We start from the raw sequence: 19239 nt of genomic DNA, 5'->3' as shown, positions 1-19239 counted from the left end.
TAAACCTCATACCAGTACAGAAAGTGATGGAGTTGTGTAAGTAAGCAAAGTCAACTACTGTTCCAGGAATTTGAGGTGGCATAAAGCTGTAAATGTTTTGATATCACTCACACATCTATTTTTCTCTTATAGGTGTTAAAATGGGTAGAAGAAGCAGTACAGGCTTCCAAAGTTCACCTGTTATCAACAGATCATTTGGAACAGTCTGTAAACATTTGGAAAATTCCTTTCGATCCCAGCCTAAAAGAGGTTACTGTGTCTCTGAGTGGCCCTTCTCCAGTGATTGAAATTCGTGATCCTTTAGGTGAGATATATGGAACATTCATATAATAAAATAGAAAAACCATGAAAGGTAAAAGATTTTTGCACACTTATTCAAGTTAATGCTAACTTTTTAGTCATAAGTATCATTGAATTAACATGAGATTCAAAAAGCTAAAACTCCTAATGATTTAAGCAGATCACATTTACTAACTTAATTGTAGCCAAAGAATCCAAAAGAAAAAATATTTTAATTGAAACTGAAATCATATTTTCTCATCTTTATATGAGGAAATACTTCACAGTAACTTATTCTGTAAAATTCAGTATTTTATTTTTAAGTTAATCAAATAAAAAAACTCCTTTTAAAGCAACTAATTTTTTACTGTATCATTTTCTTGATGAATTTTAATTTTGCAGGAGACAATCATTAAAAAACAAATTTATGAATAATGTAATTTACTTTGCTTCCTCAATAATTGTATGGTATAACCCTAAGTTTTGGCTTGATTTCATCGCTGGTTGAGTATTATAATAAGACAATGTTGAATAGTAATCTAATAAAAACAGAAACCTCATTTTTCTTAATATTTGCATTTAGAAATGTTTTTTTAAGCCTATTGATGTTTGCAAAATATTTTTATTCCCATTGTAGCTTTAGTATATGTTATATTTTTTGTTTACCTATGTGTGAACATTTATAAATGGGGAGGGAGTAACTACTTTTCTCACTTTGAGTCTTAGAAAACAACTAACACCTTAAAGAAAATAACATATGAAATTGTCCTCAAAGGCTTCCTGCACACTAACAATCAAATTGACATTTATAAGCAAGCAAAATTTATTTTTCAAGACTTCTACAGGTTTGGTCTTAGAAATGGATTTGTCTTTAGAAATGGATTTGTCTTTTTAGGTAGTATTCTTCTAATACCGTCCATGGTACCTACCCAGGAAAGAATTGTGTTTTTCCTTATCTGGATAAGTACCTGTAACCATTGCATTAAGTTTCTACTAATTTAAAAAGTCATTGACATTGTTATTTGTAGAGAACAATCATATGAATACCAGGGGGAAGGGGGGGTTGAATTGGGAGATTGGGATTGACATATATAAACTATGGATACCATGTATAAAATAGATAACTAATGAGAACCTACTGTATAGCACAGGGAATTCTACTCAATGCTCTGTGGTGACCTAAATGAGAGGAAATCCAAAAATGAGGGGATACGTATATATGTATCGCTCATTCATTTTGCTGTACAGTATAAACTAACACAATATCGTAAAGCAACTATACTCCAATAAAAAATTAGATAAAATAAAATAAAAATCATTTACAGTGATTGTAGTAAAAGCTTTTGATGCAAACAGAAGATTCTTATAATTGATTTGTTTATATAAATTGTCTGTATAATCTGTTTATATAAGCAGAAGTAGTCCCTTGGAGAGCCAAGAGTAAAGTAAATAAGTAAACTATGGCTTAATTCCAAATTCGCTTTTCTTCCTAAATTCCAACTACTACATACTTATATTAATCTCAGGTCAGAGATGGTATTGTGTTACTTCATTACACTGCCTCCTTCAGTTATTCCTGTGACAAGTAAAAGCCTTCTCCTGCATTGCATGGAAAACTGAGTTTTACACTTAATGCAAAGATATGCCCGGGGCTCTTATGTTAGTAATAACTTGAGTGATCTCCAAAAAGACATTTATTCTGGTTTACTGTTTTTGCCATCTATTAAATCGAAATGTCTCTAGTGACTGCCCCTACCTTCTTGGTAGCCATAATAAATTATTTCATAGGCTGGCTTTGGAAATACGATTACAGTCTACCATTTGTTATTCTCTTTTTAAGATCAAATCAGCATAGCAAATAGGAATCTGTTACTTTAATTCCAATGCCCAGAAATGCTAAAGTTGAGTATATTTTAGATATAAATAAAATAATGTTTTGAGCTAGAGGCACAAATGTCCATCAGCTAATTTGTAGTGGAAATGTGTACAGCTAATATACATAGCTGAAAGAAACATTATGCTTCTTACCATTATGTCTGTCTTTCAGGGAAGCTGATAAAAAAGGGATTTGGCCTGAATGAGCTATTAAATATTCATAACTCTGCCAAGGTGGTGAATGTTAAAGAGCCAGAGGCTGGACTATGGACAGTGAAGGTAGTGTTATTTTATAAGTCTATTTGTTATTTTGTTTTGATGTTGGCATGTTTTATAAAGTGTATACAGTAGTTTATTTATATCTTCTCTTGCAATCATAGAGAATGCTTTTACTAAAAAGCAATATACATGGTGCATTTGTAGGATGTGTCTTGATCACATGAAGTGATAGTGTTAAGTTTTGATGACCATGAAAGGCATCGATACCACCATAAATAGGTTTAAAATTCTTGTATAGTTTTCCTATCACCAAGTCTGTAGATTGATTGTCTTACCCACTGTCTGCCTCCAAAATAATCAGAGATAGAGCCAGTAGAGAATGATGGTTAGGGGCATAGACCCCACTATGGATCTGCCCTGGGTTTGAATCTCAACCAGTTAAGAGCTGTATTGCCTTGGAACTATAACTGCTCTGTGCCTTGCTTTCCACTTCTGTAATGTAGGATGTCAATAATATTCCTTTCCTTCATAGAATTGTACTGAGAATTAAATTAAGATGGTACAAATGAAGTATTTAGCTTAGTTCCTATTGCAAAATAAGCTCTCAAGCATTGCTAGTTATTGGTGTTTGGTGGAACTGTGTTCATTGTGTACTTTAACAGAAAATGATATTTGTGTCCTAGAATTTACTGAGTAGTGTATATTCACTCTTAAGAAAGCGTTGCATTTTGGCAATAGGAAGGAAAGAACATACCGTGAAATTCAGGATACCGTAAATCTATCAATAGTTCTGCTGCAAATTATATGTGGGACCCACTCTAGTAGGTGGTCTGAGTGGCTTCTCCATATTTCTCAGAATTTTCAGTGTGCTCTGGCCTACTTCCAACTCCAGTATCTGTGTTTCTGTGTTTGAGAGGCTTTTTTTTTTCTCTTTTAAATAGCAGAGCAGGAGAAGGCTGTTCTGAGGGAGAATTAAGCCCTTCAATAGCAGCTTTCAGCTGCTGCAAGAGTAAGCTCTAGTTGTCCATAGTGAGAGCAGGCTTAAAAGCACACCCTTTATGGGCTGCATTTCTTTTCCTGAACGACTTGCCCTTTGCTTATTAGCATCCCTCTTACCTCCCAAATGAACAACAACCTAGTCTAGAATCCTTCTGGGACAACTCAAATGAAGATACCCCTTGCATCATTTACTCGTGCACTGTCTCCGCTTCCCCACATAAAAAATGGGATCAGTGGGCTCATGGTTCAAATTGTATAGTTTCTGTGAAGGTATGTGGAGGTGTTATACCATAGAAATTGGAGGTGCCATTTTTGCATGGCAGTGTATTTAAGAAATCCTTATATTTTTACCAATTTAAAGAATGAAAGTTTTCATTGTAACTCCATTTAAATCCTAGAATATCAATTTTTTTCTTCTTCTCAGAACTCTCAGACTTATAAGGAAAATAGAAACTGTAATATGGATTTTTTTAACATGGATAATGTGGGATAAGGGTGTAAGTAAAAAGGCAATGTGAAGTAAAATTAGTACTTCTTTTTTTGAATAGATCAGAAATGGTCCCATCTGCCTGTTTTATTCACTTAGTTCCTTGCACATAGTAGTTGCTTGATATTTATTGAGTGCATTAGATTGTCAATGGTGAAGTGCTTTGTTGTTAAATTTGCAATAAATGTGGCCAAATTTGATGTTACAGTTATTTTGAGCAATTTGTCCAAAATATGACTAGATTGAGTCTGACCGTCTGTGACCACAATAGGAAGGAGTATAAGAAGTTCTGAGTCTCTTTATCCCCTAAACACTTTAAGTATGACCTAAACCAGCAGTGTCCTGAGCTAGCAAGTTCACTAGGTAATTCATTCTTGCTCTCTGAATAGTGACATTAAATTGTCTATTATTGATTTTGAAATATGTACAAGTGATGCGATTCTTCCATATTATTATTATTGTGAAGTATTTGAATCTATTTTGCATGTGATTTGGATTGCTACAAGTGGTATTTTCCCAGTCAAGCTGTTACCTAGAAGAAGGATATTTTACATGTCTAATGTTTTTCCTTGTGCCTAACACACCTATTCATTCAGTCAACCATTCAGTAAGCATTTACTGAGGGTCTCCTTTTGGCCATGTTCCATGATACTTAATGGGCACTCAGCACATCTTAATTGATAATTAGAACAGAGAAGCATTGAGAATTAGTCTGTGAGTGAGGAAGGAGATAAGATGATGGGAACATTGTTTAGATAAGTCTCTAAGCTTGGTGTCCTATAATTAAGAAAACAATAAAAAGACACTATCTATTATTGTGTTATCTTAAATGTATATCTAGTCACCACCAAAAAGGCTTCTGTCTTGATGTTACACAATTTCTAGAGTACGAGTGATAACTAAACAAAGGATAAGCATTACAATGCAAGTAAAGATAATAAACTTATTTTGCTCCTAAATGAAATACCAAAATAATGTATCAGTTTGGTGCAAAGGACATTGAGCTGAATCTACTGACATAAATATGGCTGTTGACTTTGGATCTCCCTTATGGATGGCTAATGATTGATAACTTTTTAGATGTGCACTTTCTCAAGAGGAGAAATGTCTGAGATTAGATAGCACATCCTGGTGCCATCTCCCAGGCACTCTGCTATCTGGAAAGTGTCTGTTCTCTCAATGGAATTAATAACGGCTTTTTGAATGTTTCACATAGCAGTTTTAATCTCAAGTATGGAGCACAGCCTGTCTCTTATTTGAACTTAGCATGATATTCAAGGACCACATAGTTGAGCCTCAACTAATATTATGAGTTATCTTCTATCAAGTGCCTTTCCACTCTAATCAAATATACTTTTGCAATGTCTCTCACCCTTTCTCTTATGACATCCTCTTGGTCCATGCTTTCTCTCAAACTGCTGCTTCTTTCTAGAATGCTCTTCTCTTCTTACTTTATCTCTGATTCATAATTACCCACTAATGCTCAGCTCAGATAGCAACACTTTCATCAAGACTTTTCTGACTTTTTCCATCCCGGATATTCTCTTTTCCCTCTGGCTTTCTATTGCAATTTTTTGCACCTCCCTCTTGCATTATTTTTCCTCTTTATATCATATTTATTTCCATACAGATTTTGTTTTCCAATTTTGCTATAGACCAGACTTTGTCACTAGTATATGTCACAGTGCCTGGGGGACAAAACTATATAAATATTCATGAATAAAAATTAATACACTTATTCTGATGATATCCAGGGAAGCAGGCAGAAGCATCAGTTCACCCACAGTTGATATACTGACACAGAACACTTTATTATGTCCATGATTTGAAATGCTATAAGAGTGGTGATTTCTTTTGTGGTTTCCCTCTGAAACCCTGGTAATTACTTTTCTGTGATTTATTAGAACACTTTCACTAAACAGAGACAGTGCATCAGCTCATCAGTATACTTCATATAAATGCCTCTGATACAGGTGAAAACATGCCAAAAAGAAGTAACTGAAATGAACTTTGAGTATTATTAAAAACAAAAGAGAAGGTTGTTTTATGCCTCTAAATTTTCATTTGTATGGAAGCTGCAAATCCTGGATCTTATTTCTGAGAAGAAATATAAATTTTCCATTCAGGCAGCTGTATCTATATATAGAGTATTTGAACATAACCACAGAAGCTCTCAGGCCAAATTGTGTGCTCTGTTCTTTAAAGGAAACTTTGTGCAAAAACATTAAATAATTGTCAGCACTCATTAGGTTTAGGTGGTACAGCCTGTTTTTGTTAGTCTAGGATTATCAATGTGATCATGTAATTTAGCACATCCCCTGGGGTGTTTCCATTAAGTAAATTTGGATAAACTGTCCTTAGGTAATCTTCCAAATAGAGAAGGGAGTGTCCCCAACCACATGATTATATTGAGATTCTGAGACTAGTAGAAATATTCTGGTTGTAGATAGTTATTTTGGTTACCAAAGCCCACTAATGCATTTTCTACAGGATAAGGATATTTTAGAAATCATACTCAAGTGACATAAACTTGGTAAGGAATCACAATTAAATAACCCTCAAGTCTACAAAAGGCCACACAAGTAGACTGTTATGCTGGCCTCCAATTATTCTCACCTGTTTCCTCTTTTGAATAAGTCTTCAGTCTATACCAGGTGTGTTATTTAAGTGAATTAGATATGGCATTATTTCAATGTTTAGGGTCAGTGAAGTGCTGTGTAGTGGATTTTTTCCTGGAATATTTTCCAGTTGTTTTGCTTTGCCAATATCAGATTGTCAACCAAATGGAATGTTTCCTTTAAAGAAATATCTGTATACTTCTGTTTTTGTATAAATGTGTATGTTTGTGTGTGAACATATACAGAATTTACTCTATGTTTGAGGTACATTTCTCTCCTTGTATCACATTTCTTTAAACATATAATGCCTAATAAAGTGATAGTATTTAAATCTAGCAGGCTTCATTATATCTCTGTGGCTGGCACAATGCCTAGCCCACAGTAGGTTCTCAAGAAACTTTTGAGTAAAACCATAATATTCTTTAATTTGTAAAGAATGGTATGTCATATAAGAGTAGATACTTTGAAAAGAGACAGACATCTATTTTAATTCAAGATACACTACTTAATAATATCTTTTTGACCTTGAAGAAATTACCTGAATCTCCCTGAGTCTGAGAAAAATGGGGAAAAATAATACTTATTTAATATTGTCATGATTAGCTTAGATGTTCATAAAATGTTTAAACAATTTCTGGCACATGAATGGTAAAATAAGTTAAATTAGTTATTCTCCTGAATATGTGTAAATTGTATCTATATTTTATATCAATTTAGATACACATAAAGGTTTTATTTTTTTACGTTGGCTTATTTATTATTTTATAAAAGATGGAAACTCATTAGGAGAGAGAAATTAAAGCCAGCTTTATCAGTCACATTCTAATTCAGTTCATAACATGGCAGGCTTCACATTTAGGATGAGGAGGTGTTCTCGCTGGCTTAATACAAGAAAGGTCATTCCTCACTAGTGTCACATTGTCCTGCGAGGGTTAATGGGATGTTCTACTTCACACAGTCACTCAGGAACCCAGGCTGATGGAGGCACCATCATATTTAGAACATGTGGCCTCTTTTAGTGGGGGAAAGCCTGGAGAATGTGCATTGAATAGACGAAGGAAAAGATTGTGTCTCTTCTAGGATGAGATAGACATTTTTGTGAGTGGCAGACATGCTTCACTCCCTTTATAACCCATTGGCCAGAACTGTTATCATGGCCTAATGGTTTGCTGGGGCTGGCTCATAAATGGCTCATGGAGAGTCATTTATGCACTTTCTCTTCCCAACTCAGTGACATCCCGTTGAGAGCTTGAAATCAGCCACTGTGGTAGTGTTTACCTCACAGATATTGGCAAATGCTCCAAATTAGGGCTTTCATTTTTCAGAGAGAATTTTACTAACCCTCCCGTAAGCTGACCTCTCCTAATGAGAGTGCATTTAGAAATGTAGAATGACAAATGAATAGTTGGGGGTATTATTGTCTTCTATACCATAGGGTCCAAATCAGCCCAGAGATTATGTTATCCTAAAATACTGTGCATAGACTTAGAAAGAATATTGAACTTGGAGTAACTGCCATTTAATTTGCTGTATAAACCTAGGCAAGTAATCATTTCTTTGAGCCTCAGTTTCTTTATGGTGCTATAAAATCATTTTTGGATGTAACAGGATTTTATGAGATAATGTGTGAACACACTTAACATAACATGTCTAGAAAAATTCAATGAGTTCTTGACGACTCTGGTATTAGTTGGTCCTAGGGGAATCTAAGGAAAAGTGCCAACATTAGACATTTGGATGATTTTAATATCAATTATTAAACCTACATGTTTTAAGTGCCTATTGAGTAATATTTTGCAGGCAATATATTTGACATAATTATTGCCTTCAAGGGCTTTCAGTGTAGAGAGGGCTTTCAATATTTAATAGGCCTTTATTCTTAAACTAAAAGTAGATTCATCTGCAATAGAGCTGACCAGGAAGAGATCAGAGGAGCAACTGATTTTCCCTGGAGCTCTCCATGGTGCTTGCTCCATGGTCCTTCAGCCTGTGCTGATCCTCATTCCTCGTAGACTCACTTCAGTTTAGATGCCTACATTGTGGTCTTCTCTGCGCCTTCTTTCCTCTTACTGCTCTGTCGATCATGGCTACCTATTTACAGTTGTAGAATGCCAGTGGGTATCTAGTATAACCTCATCTTTGCCTCAGCTTTGCTCACACTACAGCAGTCTCTGTGCTCCTGACTCAGACCCCCTCTACAACTTGACCAACGTGACATTTTAACGCAGGGTAGTGATGTAGCTCATGATGAAACTTTACAAATTGTATGAATAAGTATACTATTTAAAATACAACTCTAGAATTTCAAGCCAGTACAAACCCTGTTCAGTGTCTAGTGTTTGGAAAATTTACTGTTATGCTTGGAGCCGTTATGCTGCTCCTAGATTTTTCTCTTCTTAACTACAGAAATCATGAGGTGAGGAGGACCTTGTGCCAGAGTGAGAGTTACAGATCTTCTGTGGTGGACAGATGCTTTTTGGTACCAAATTCTAGTTTTGTTATAACCCACCGTTTAAATCTACATGATATAAAGACCAAATAGAAAAACATTAAATCAGTAATGTTTGTCTTACTAATTTAATTATGTATATAGAAAAACGGTACTAAGATGGCTAAAACAATTCAGAAGGGAAGAGAGGAATAAGAAATATGCAGCTGGACTTCCCCTCTGTTTAACTTAGCTACAGAATTAGCTAAATTTTCTTTGCCCCTCCAAGACCTTCTTATCATTTATTTCTCTTCCAACCCCACTCTGTCCATTACATGTGAGAATCCAGAGCCTTCTCCCAGTGCTTCTGGAGTTTCCTGAAGGCTTACTTTCTTATGGTCTCCTTGCCTCCTGATTATTTGTGTGTGGATTCTAATCTTTTTCTTTTGATGTAGGGTAAAGCTGAGCCACTTCAAAAATTTCACAGGAAATCCACTAACAAGAATCTTTTTGTGAGTTTAGTAGATTTGTCTATAGATCTGGGGACATATCTTGAAGTGACTTGTGTCCTTTGCTCTCTCCTTGCCCCCCCACCCCTCCTTCTTTCTCGCCATTTTGTTTCTGCTTTTCTCCTACGGATAGTCTCAGGAATTCTATATTACTCTACTATATTGTAGAGCAACTGGGCATATTTCAACTTTTATCCTGAAACAAGCATAATGCAATTCATTGAAATGATGGTGAGAAATGGGGTAGCTGTAGAGGTCAGTTTCTGGAGCCTCACTGAGTTCTCATTCCATCTCATACCTGCTGTTTAACTGTGACTTTGAGCAAGTGACTTTACCTTTCTGATCTGTAGAATGAAGATAGTATTATCTCACAGGGACTTTTGTGAGGATTTAAGGGGATAACTTACATAAAAGATTTAGCCTGTTGTACAGAATGCATTTTGTATGTGTTGGTACTTTTCTCCTTTTTCCATTTACTGGTTTGTTTTACCATCATTATACATAAAATCCTTTTGTTCCTATGACACTAATACTTGGAAAAGGGAGTTCAGTTAAGAAACAGACTAAAATAATAGCTTGCTTTAAGAAAACAGATTAAAATGATAAATTATTGGTACTTTCTCATGAAGAAATTTAATGTGATAGTTTGTGTTCCTAAAATACTGTCCAAGTACTGTGGTAATTCTTTTAAGAAAATGATTCACGAATGATAAATGCAGGCATGAGTATCAGAGGTCATTTTTAACTAAGTTAATTTAAAATTTTTTCTTTGCATTATATTTTTAAACTATCATTTTGGTTTATTTGTGACGTCCTCTGCTCCCATAACCCTGATTAACCCAGAGTTGGATGTCACTGTGCATAAAAACTGACTCACTTGGAAATATCTCTTACTTACAAACCCTTTTAAATTCTATGCAGACATTCCTACTATTTACAGTATAATATAGAAACAAGAAATTAGGATTTTTCCTTAATTACCCTTCATATTTTTAGCATTGCTCAGAGAATAATAAACCTACATCCTTACCTCCACCTACTTTGTTGGTATGTTATTTGGATAAAAATTAATTTATTTTACAATAATTTTATAGAGGTTGTAAGAGACTCCCTAGTCATCAACTCAGCTTTATTTCTAATGTATTATTTAGCAGCAGAATAACATACTTTCAACACTTGGGTAATTTCTAATTCTCTCATTTAGATAGTAAGCACCACTTTTTAAATGGACTCGTCAGTTGGTTTGTGCACAGAACACTGGGTGTGTGATTAGCGCTTGATAGTAGTCATTAAGCGAATTGTGTGTCACATTTACCCTTGGTAGCCTCAGTAGCTGTTTTATCATAGGGGACTTTCTGAGCAGCAGGGCAACTAACAGCAATACATAATGTCAGTGAAAAAAATTCTAAATAAGCTCTTAATATTGACCATTTTGTTTCTCCTTTACAAAAAACCAGTAGACAATAGTATTTTTAGTAAAGCAACATTATCTAAAGCAGTTGAAATTAGACTTAGCAAGGTTTTATATAGCCTTATAGGAAATCCTCGATTATGATGTGTAGTTCCCTTTTTTTCGTTTGTTATATGGAATTCATGACACATTTTCCTTTAGAAATAATAAAATAAGCTATGGTACTGAGACTGCTACACTTACACATACAATCCTTTGTAACCCTTATGAAAATGAGCCATAATAATTAGCATCATTTATGCTAAGAATGCAACACTGTTTTCATGAAGATGTGATTTCTTTTTTCTTTTCCCTCACCTTAATTTTCTTTCCCTTTGAGTTCCTGCAAGTTCTGCTCAATGAGGAATATGATTGGTAGCAACAGGGACCTATCTCCTCATCCTTTCTGTCCTCATTGCCAAATAATGAGTCCCAATGGTTTAGGGAAAACTTTGTGATTTGCAGAGCCTTGGAGCTGGCTTATCTTTAACCATGGTGTGGCTTATATAGCTGTTCATCAGATTAAAATCATGTGTGTGTGTGTGTATCTTTCTAGCACATTCTGTCACTGCTATGACACCTAAATAAGTGTCTCTCAGTGTTGAGATGGAGAGCCATGCTGGTGCCTTGGTGTTACCATATGAATACTTTCTCTTACTCCCGTATTCTGCTTCTGCCTGAATACTGCTATCATGTAATCATTTTATTTTGAGACAAAATCTCAGTGATCACTGTAATAAAATAATGGTGAACCCTTGTTCATAAGCCTTAAGATGGCTTTTGAAATGCATGTTCCTAGACTCCACTGACCAGAGATTCTGATTCAGTAAATCTTGGCTCGAGCTCAGAGTCTGTGTTTTCACAAACAACCCAAGTGACTTTGTGTAGGTGTAGATATAGGTGTTCCTCAAATCATATTTGGAGATCTTCAGATTATACTGAAGTAGAGGCTCATACTGACTTACCTTGCCGTTGGGAGACAATATAGCACTGTGGGGAAGAACCCAGAGCCTGACCTTTAAAACCCCACCTCCGCAAGTTAGGAAAGTCCAGAAACTTTGTGAACTTGGGCAAACTATTTAATGCTTTGGCACCTCAACCTCCTTATCTATGCAGTGGGGATAACGACAATATCTACCTTATAGGGTTGTAATAAGGATTAAATAAGCCAATGTACTCAAAGAGTCTGAGCACAGAGGAAGGGCCCAATATATGTTAGTGTTTTATCCTGTGGCCTTAATACAAATTATTTATTATTTATATACATATATGTAACTTCAGTGCTTAGCTATTCAATATCTTGTTCATCTCCTTTAGGAGGTGGTTTGTTTTTTGTTTTGTTTTGTTGTTGTTGTTTTTAAATTTATTGGCTGTGTTGGGTGTTTGTTGCTGTGCATTGGCTTTCTCTAGTTGTGGTGAGTGGGGGCTACTCTTTGCCGGGGTGTGTGGGTTTCTCATTGTGGTGGCTTCTCTTGTTGCAGAGCATGGGCTCTAGGCATGCGGGCCTCAGTAGTTGTGGTACACAGGCTCAGTAGTTGTGGCTTGTGGGCTCTAGAACGTAGGCTCAATATTTGTGGTGCACGAGGTTAGTTGCTCCTCGACATGTGGGATCTTCCTGGCCCAGGGCTCGAACCCATGTCCTCTGCGTTGGCAGGTGGATTCTCAATAGCTGCGCCACCAGGGAAGATCCTCCTTTAGGAGGTTTTAACTGAACTACAGGCTAGTCTATTCTCCTTTTATATACATATTTCTATGTACCTTTTCTGTAATTCTATTACTGCATTTACTGCATCATCTTGAAGATTTCACTTTCTCCATCTGACTCTCACTGGCCATAAGCTCTTAGAGGGTCAGCACCTTTTTTCGTACTCATCTTGTACCTCGAGCACTGAGTCCCTTGGCTGGACACTGCTGAGCTGAGGATGCCGGTCAGCTAAAAGCTGGAGAATGGTTGGCCCTTGTGCTTGTCCTGGCTGTATCCTCCCAGAGGCAAAGAGGAAGGAAATATTTTCCATAATATCAATAGAACCTGGATGGTGTTTAGGGGAGAAGATTTAGTCATTCATTTATTTCATGAATATTTTCTGAACATTCACCATGTGAACCAAGTCAATTTACTGTGACTACACCCTTCTATCTTTTACCACTGGACATGCGATATACAACTCAATTGTACTTTAGTCCCCTAGGTTATATATCATAAAACACATTGAAGATACAGAATCACAGTTAGGTTCAAAACACCCAGATCAAAACCTCAATGATTGGACGTCAATACTAATCAAACACTGCAGTTTCCCATACTGGTTAGTGTTGAGTGTGAACTGCATCCTGGATCAACTGCTGATGGGGTTTGTCATGAAACATTTTTCAGACATCTAGCAGTGGAAGGCACTCTGTTCGCATCACTGGCCTCAGTACTATTGATTTTCGAGCTGGTTTTTCCCGAAAGCCCACCCTGGACTTCAAAAAAACAGCCAGCAGACCGGTGCAAGGTTAGTATGTGTGCATTACTTCAATTGGCATAGTAGATATTGAAGTGCAAACTATTTCTCAGACTGTCTGTAATTTTATAATTTTGTAGTTATTCAATAACATTGGGAAACATAGCATCTTTATTTTAAATATGATTGTCACTGTTTCTCAAAGTGTGGTCCCAAGACCAGTGATACTGAAATCACTCAGGGAGCTTATCAAAATTAGGATTCCTGGGGCCCACCCCAGATCTCCTGAATGAGATTCCAGAAAGTAGGGCTCAGGAATATGCACTTTAACAGGCACCTCATTGATTCCTATACTTAATAAACTTTGAAAATTGGTGACCTATATCTTGAGAATTTTTCTTACTAGCATCTTACTTGCCTGTTGTTAAGGTGAAAATGTGGAGTGTGTGTGTGTGTGTGTGTGTAGTTAAAACATTAAAGATACCATGTAGCATTATATGTTCCAAGATGAAATTGTTGTGAATTTGAAAGGTGCTTCTTCCTCTTATTTTATTCATGCAAGAAGATTTATAGTTCTATAGCTAAAAGGAAGGTTCAATCCTACTGTGACTTTAAATTTCTTTTTTCTGATTGTGTAATAAGCATTTATACTTACTTTTATTGCTGCAGTTACTAGAAGGATACAAAATAGTGAATCTTTAAAAATATTCATATAATCAAGTGTTATAACATAATAATCATAATTCTAATTTTTCTACATATAAACATGATTAAGTACCATAAAAATTATTACTTTGGGTTTCCTAAGTTTCTCTGGTCATGAACAAACTGTCTTTTATGTAGAAAAGATTCTACAACTGGACCACAATCTGTGGCAAAATCTATAATACTCACATGTATGTCCTCGTTACTTGTTATTATAATACAAAAGTTATTTGATAGATAACCTCAGGTGCATGTGACTTGCAAATGATGACAAATTCTTTCTTTTGTAGGAATACCTACTTATGTGCTGCTGAATACTTCTGGAATTTCCATCCCAGCTAGAGTAGATCGTCTTGAACTTCTGAGTATCTCAGGCAGTTCTCTTAAGACTATTCCTATTAAATATTATCCAGATAGAAAACCTTATGGCATATGGAATATTTCTGACTTTATACCACCAAATGAAGCTTTCTTTCTCAAAGTAACAGGCTATGATAAGGATGATTATCTCTTCCAGAGAGTATCAAGTGTTTCCTTCTCTAGTATCATCCCAGGTAAGATAACACTTTATTCAGCACTGGAGTATTGATAGTTTAAGGGGCTGATGTGGTCCTATAAATAAAGAATGGACTTTAGGGAATTCCCTGGCAATCCAGTGGTTAGGATTCTGGGCTTTCACTGCTGGGGGCCCCCGGTTTGATCCCTGGTCAAGCAACTAAGATCCTGCAAGCTGTGCAGCAAGGCCAAAAAAAAAAAAAAAAAAAAAAAAGGAAGAAGAAGAAGAATAGACTCTAAAGTCAAAAATAATATCCTCACATAATTACTTGGTCACCATGTGGAAGAGCATTAATACTTAGGTAATACAACTTTTCCTAACCATGAAATAGCACATTCAAAGTTTAATGTTAAGTCTCACTGATTGTAGATCTGAAAATTTTGATTACTTCAGTCACTGTGAGAACTTGAACTGGGAAATTCTGGTGCTGTTACTCCCCCTAAAAAAAGCCGGGCGTATGTGTTTAATGTTTGATTATAGCTATCTAATTCGGCTAAATATTTATATATGATTGTCAGAAACCTTCTCGTACGTGAACAGCAGTTCCTTGTAAATAACTGGTGATGATTTTGCCTTTTTGATTTTGCCTTTTTTGGTTAGTTGGTTAGTTAGTTAGTAAGCTAGTTACTTATATATTTGCTATTATTTCTCAAGGCTGATGACTGGACCCTGACCAAAACTTTAGAACTGTATGTAGCTTGAACCATGGACTGACAAAATATAAGATTGTTTCTACTATTATACTTTTGGGTGGAGGGATAATGTTTATCATTTATATGTAAGGTTACAATTTGGGAAATTCAGGAACCACTCTATAGCTATTGGTTGATAGCTGTAGAAAGGAAATAATAGAACCAACCTCAGTATTTCCTCATATGCAATATTCAAAGTTAGTTGTGTTAGCTCCTGAATTGAATGCTTAAAAAATCTATTGGATTCTTAAAAATCTTTTTTTTTTTTTCATTCCTTTTTGGAAACAGTTACCCCGTGAATTCAATTCTAGGATATATGGGTTCTTTTCATTTTTTTGCATTTTTGAAATTGAACTATGTTCTACAATTGATAATGTATTGTAACTTATTTGGTAGCTTTGTTTTCTATCTTGGTGGTATAAAAAATGTTATGTCTTAAATCAGTGGCGTCTTCGATTCAGTGAGTACCTTAGTAAAGAGTCCATGGAGATAATCCAGAGATGAATATGCTTTGAACAAAGAAAGATAAAGTGATTTTTAGTGATTTAGATTACTTGGAATGCAGAGAATTTACTGGAATAATTTAAGTATGAAGCTTTTAAATGGATTAACAGAAAGTACCAAATGTCACTGTGACCTTCTTGCCCATGTTCTTTTTTTTTTCCAGATGCTCCCAAAGTTACAATGCCTGAGAAAACCCCAGGATACTACCTGCAGTCAGGCCAGATTCCCTGCTCTGTTGAGAGTCTTTTGCCCTTTACCTTGAGCTTTGTCAGAAACGGAGTTACACTTGGAGTAGACCAGTATTTAAAGTGTGTAAATATTTCTATTAGTAATAATTTATAGCACTAAGCATCTAAATACAAATAGAATATCTTAATATACTTTTTCATGAGACATTCTTACTTATTTGATTCATAGTCTTAAAATGTAGCAGTGAGTAAAACAGACACAATTCTGCACCTTTGTGGAACTTACATTGTAGAGGAGGAAGATGGAAACAGATGATCAATATAATATGATAATATAGTAAATGCTAGAATACATTTAAGAGTTGATTCAGGTTTTATAGGATCTGAATTTTAAACAGTTTGACGGTCCATTGATAAGACAAAGAATACAAAATTATGAATACAAAGTTAGGTACTGAACCTTGCAAGAGTCCTTGCAAATGAAAGACCCTGAAGATTAAACTTAGTGGCTTGAAGGTAAACGTGTTTCTGAATCTGATTTAAAGTGTTATGATAAGTGAATCTGATAAGTGTTATAGCAGAAAAGTAGAGTAGGTTAATTGCAGCAAGTAATACTGGTTGGTGGGTGCACGTGGTTTTGGCCAAGTCATAATTTTAAAATTCAGAGTAGGGTCATTTGAGCAAGGACCTAAACATGGTGAGAGAGATGGTCACGCAGGTATCCAGGGAAGGGTGCTCATACACCAGGAACAGTCAGTGCAGATGCACTAAGGCCAGAGTTCACCAGGCGTGGGGAAAAGAAAGACAAGGAAGGAAGCCAGTGTAGCTGGATTCCGGGGAGCCAGGAGGAGAAGGGTAGAAGTGAGGTGTGTGCTGGGGATATGGCCCAGGTGGCGCAGAAGCGTGTGTGGTTACTACTGCAGCCAACAGTCTAGGGAAGTGGGCTAGAGGGCACCAATGTTCCTTGTGAAGACGAGTGAATTTTCTAGGCAAATTTAAGGGAATTTAATGATAGAAAATAAGTAGGCCTTGAAAACTAGGGGATGATTTCTAGAAAACGTTTTTCTTTCTTTTCTTTTGTTTTTAATTTACTGTGAAACGAACTATAGTTGGGGAAAACTCTAAGAATTATTTTACAAAACTTTTACACTGGTAATTCAATATTCACATAAATAACTTCTGTAATGTTAAATATTTGACAGTCTAAGCTTATTATACAATCTCCTTATGGGGTCATTTTAAGCAAAAGCTGTGGCAAGAATGTTCATTATAACTTGAGAAAATTTTCCATTATTTAAAGATTGGACTATATTATTTCCTGCTACTTTCTTAACATGTATCTTGATGATTTCCTTAACTGCATATTTAATAACCAGCAACATAACTGACCAGGATATCAAATGACAAAGTTTCATAACTGACTGATGAAATCAAACAATTCTGCTTCATATTTAAATAGTAACATTTTTCAAAGACACTTGAGATTCTTTATAAACCTTAATTTATGAATTCCACACAATTCCTCTGAGGTAAACCACAAGGATTCATTCTTTCCATTTTTCCAGTTCTGTGGCCCGGAGATGTGACATGCCTTGCTGACATTTATTAAGTTCTTTGGATGTAAGAGGCTAAAGACAAAATTGGGAATGGGTGATGATGGATTGATACTCTAATCCCAATTCACTAGCACATCTCTGCCCTAGATTTCCTAATAACTCCAGATACATGACTGGATCTTTGTTATGTGAGTCACTATGGTCTCTAGGGGATGTAGGAGGGAATTAGTTTCCATTAGCAACAAGACACATTTCTATCCTACATGTTTCTTCCCCTGTTCCAAAGGTCATCCCTTCAAAACTTTTTACTGTGGCCGTATAACCTTAATGACAACTGATAAGGCTACATGAAAAATAGAATTGTTTTCATGTAATATTTCATAAACAAGAGAGGAGCAAGTATAACCGTAAGGAATATTCTCTAAGCAATTCATACACTGGTTATGTACCTTTGAGTAAATTACTTGTCCTTCCTAGATCTCAACTTTCTTGTTTTTAAATAAAAGGCATTAAGACTAGAAGAATGGTCACTTTCTATTCTAAAATTTACATGTGTCTAAGTTTTCAGTGACTCCTAATATATGCTTGGCTCTGAAGTAGGCACTGCAAAGGCACGAAAGATGTGTGTATTTCAAACTCTTCCCTTCCTGGAACTTACCAGTACCTCCTAGACGATGGCATTTGTAAACTTGGAGCTTAGCATACAGCTCTTAAGCATTCAAGGTACATCTTAGGTGATCAATGCAGCATAGAATGTCATACTCCATTTTCTCCTGAATGTGACAGTAAGGACCACTGACACCTAATGCAGATGCAAGTGAAAGGAAACAGTATTAACTGAAGTGAATACTCCCAGTTACTAAAATATATGGAAGGATTACCTTGCTTATTTTCTCACTTTCCTGATGACTGGAACCTGTGTCTTGACTTTCTCTTACAAACTCTAGGTTAGTGATAAATGTACATCAAGAGCTCAGTGAATTCTTCATAGTGGTTTGGTGATGGGTATGATTTGTTCGGATGGAGAGAGATCTGTAGTTATTACAGTGAGGTATCATATCCTGTACTACTTTTAGCTTCAGTGGAAGGCGTCTTGACTGCAGAGGGCTTTTCATTTCATCTGTATCTTGAATGTTTAAACAGGTTATAAATTGCTATGGATAATTATAAGAAAAAAATTATAAAAATATTTATGATATTGCAACCATATTTTAAAGTAATATAATGCTTGTGTTGTAGATTATTGGAATTTTTAAAATAAGGATTACATAGCTATTACTAAGACATTTCCAGAAAACGAGAAACAATTTGAAGAGCATTAGAGAATAAAATATAAATATTTATTAAATGAATGGATTTGTAATATAGCATAGGGATTTATTTTACCTAAATGACAACTTATAAAACTGATAGTTTTTTGCTTTACTCATTGTATACATAGACTGAACCATATATGCTATATAGCCTTATGTGGAGCTTATATATAAGAAAGTTAAAGAGAATGTATCTTTTGGGAGACAAAAAAGTCTGTTTTCTACCTTCACACTTGTAAATTACCTGGTTGAGTTGCTTTGGCTAGAATCCCACTGAAGGTGACCAAAAACTGGAAATGAGAGAGGAAGGAGAGAGACTTTAAGGAGGGTTGTTTTTTTCTTTTTTTCTGCTAATTCTTTATAGTATATTTTGACACAGCAAGAGAATATTTTCCTAAAGAAATTTACAGTCTCCAT

General features: G+C 35.5%; 1 protein-coding gene across 1 annotated transcript in view; it reads left to right on the top strand.

The window, feature by feature from the left end:
• The window catches only part of HMCN1 (hemicentin 1), a 460484-nt gene that overhangs the window by 162920 nt on the left and 278325 nt on the right, over nucleotides 1-19239 (top strand). The window contains exons 5-9 of the mRNA XM_057725744.1: nucleotides 133-304; nucleotides 2327-2433; nucleotides 13239-13359; nucleotides 14304-14567; nucleotides 15929-16073. Coding sequence (XP_057581727.1) covers nucleotides 133-304; nucleotides 2327-2433; nucleotides 13239-13359; nucleotides 14304-14567; nucleotides 15929-16073 — 809 coding nt within the window. The remainder of the gene's footprint in view (nucleotides 1-132; nucleotides 305-2326; nucleotides 2434-13238; nucleotides 13360-14303; nucleotides 14568-15928; nucleotides 16074-19239) is intronic.

Source organism: Hippopotamus amphibius, chromosome 3 (genome assembly GCF_030028045.1).
Source record: "Hippopotamus amphibius kiboko isolate mHipAmp2 chromosome 3, mHipAmp2.hap2, whole genome shotgun sequence".
NCBI lineage: Eukaryota > Metazoa > Chordata > Mammalia > Artiodactyla > Hippopotamidae > Hippopotamus > Hippopotamus amphibius.
This window is presented reverse-complemented; position numbering and strand designations above follow the sequence as displayed.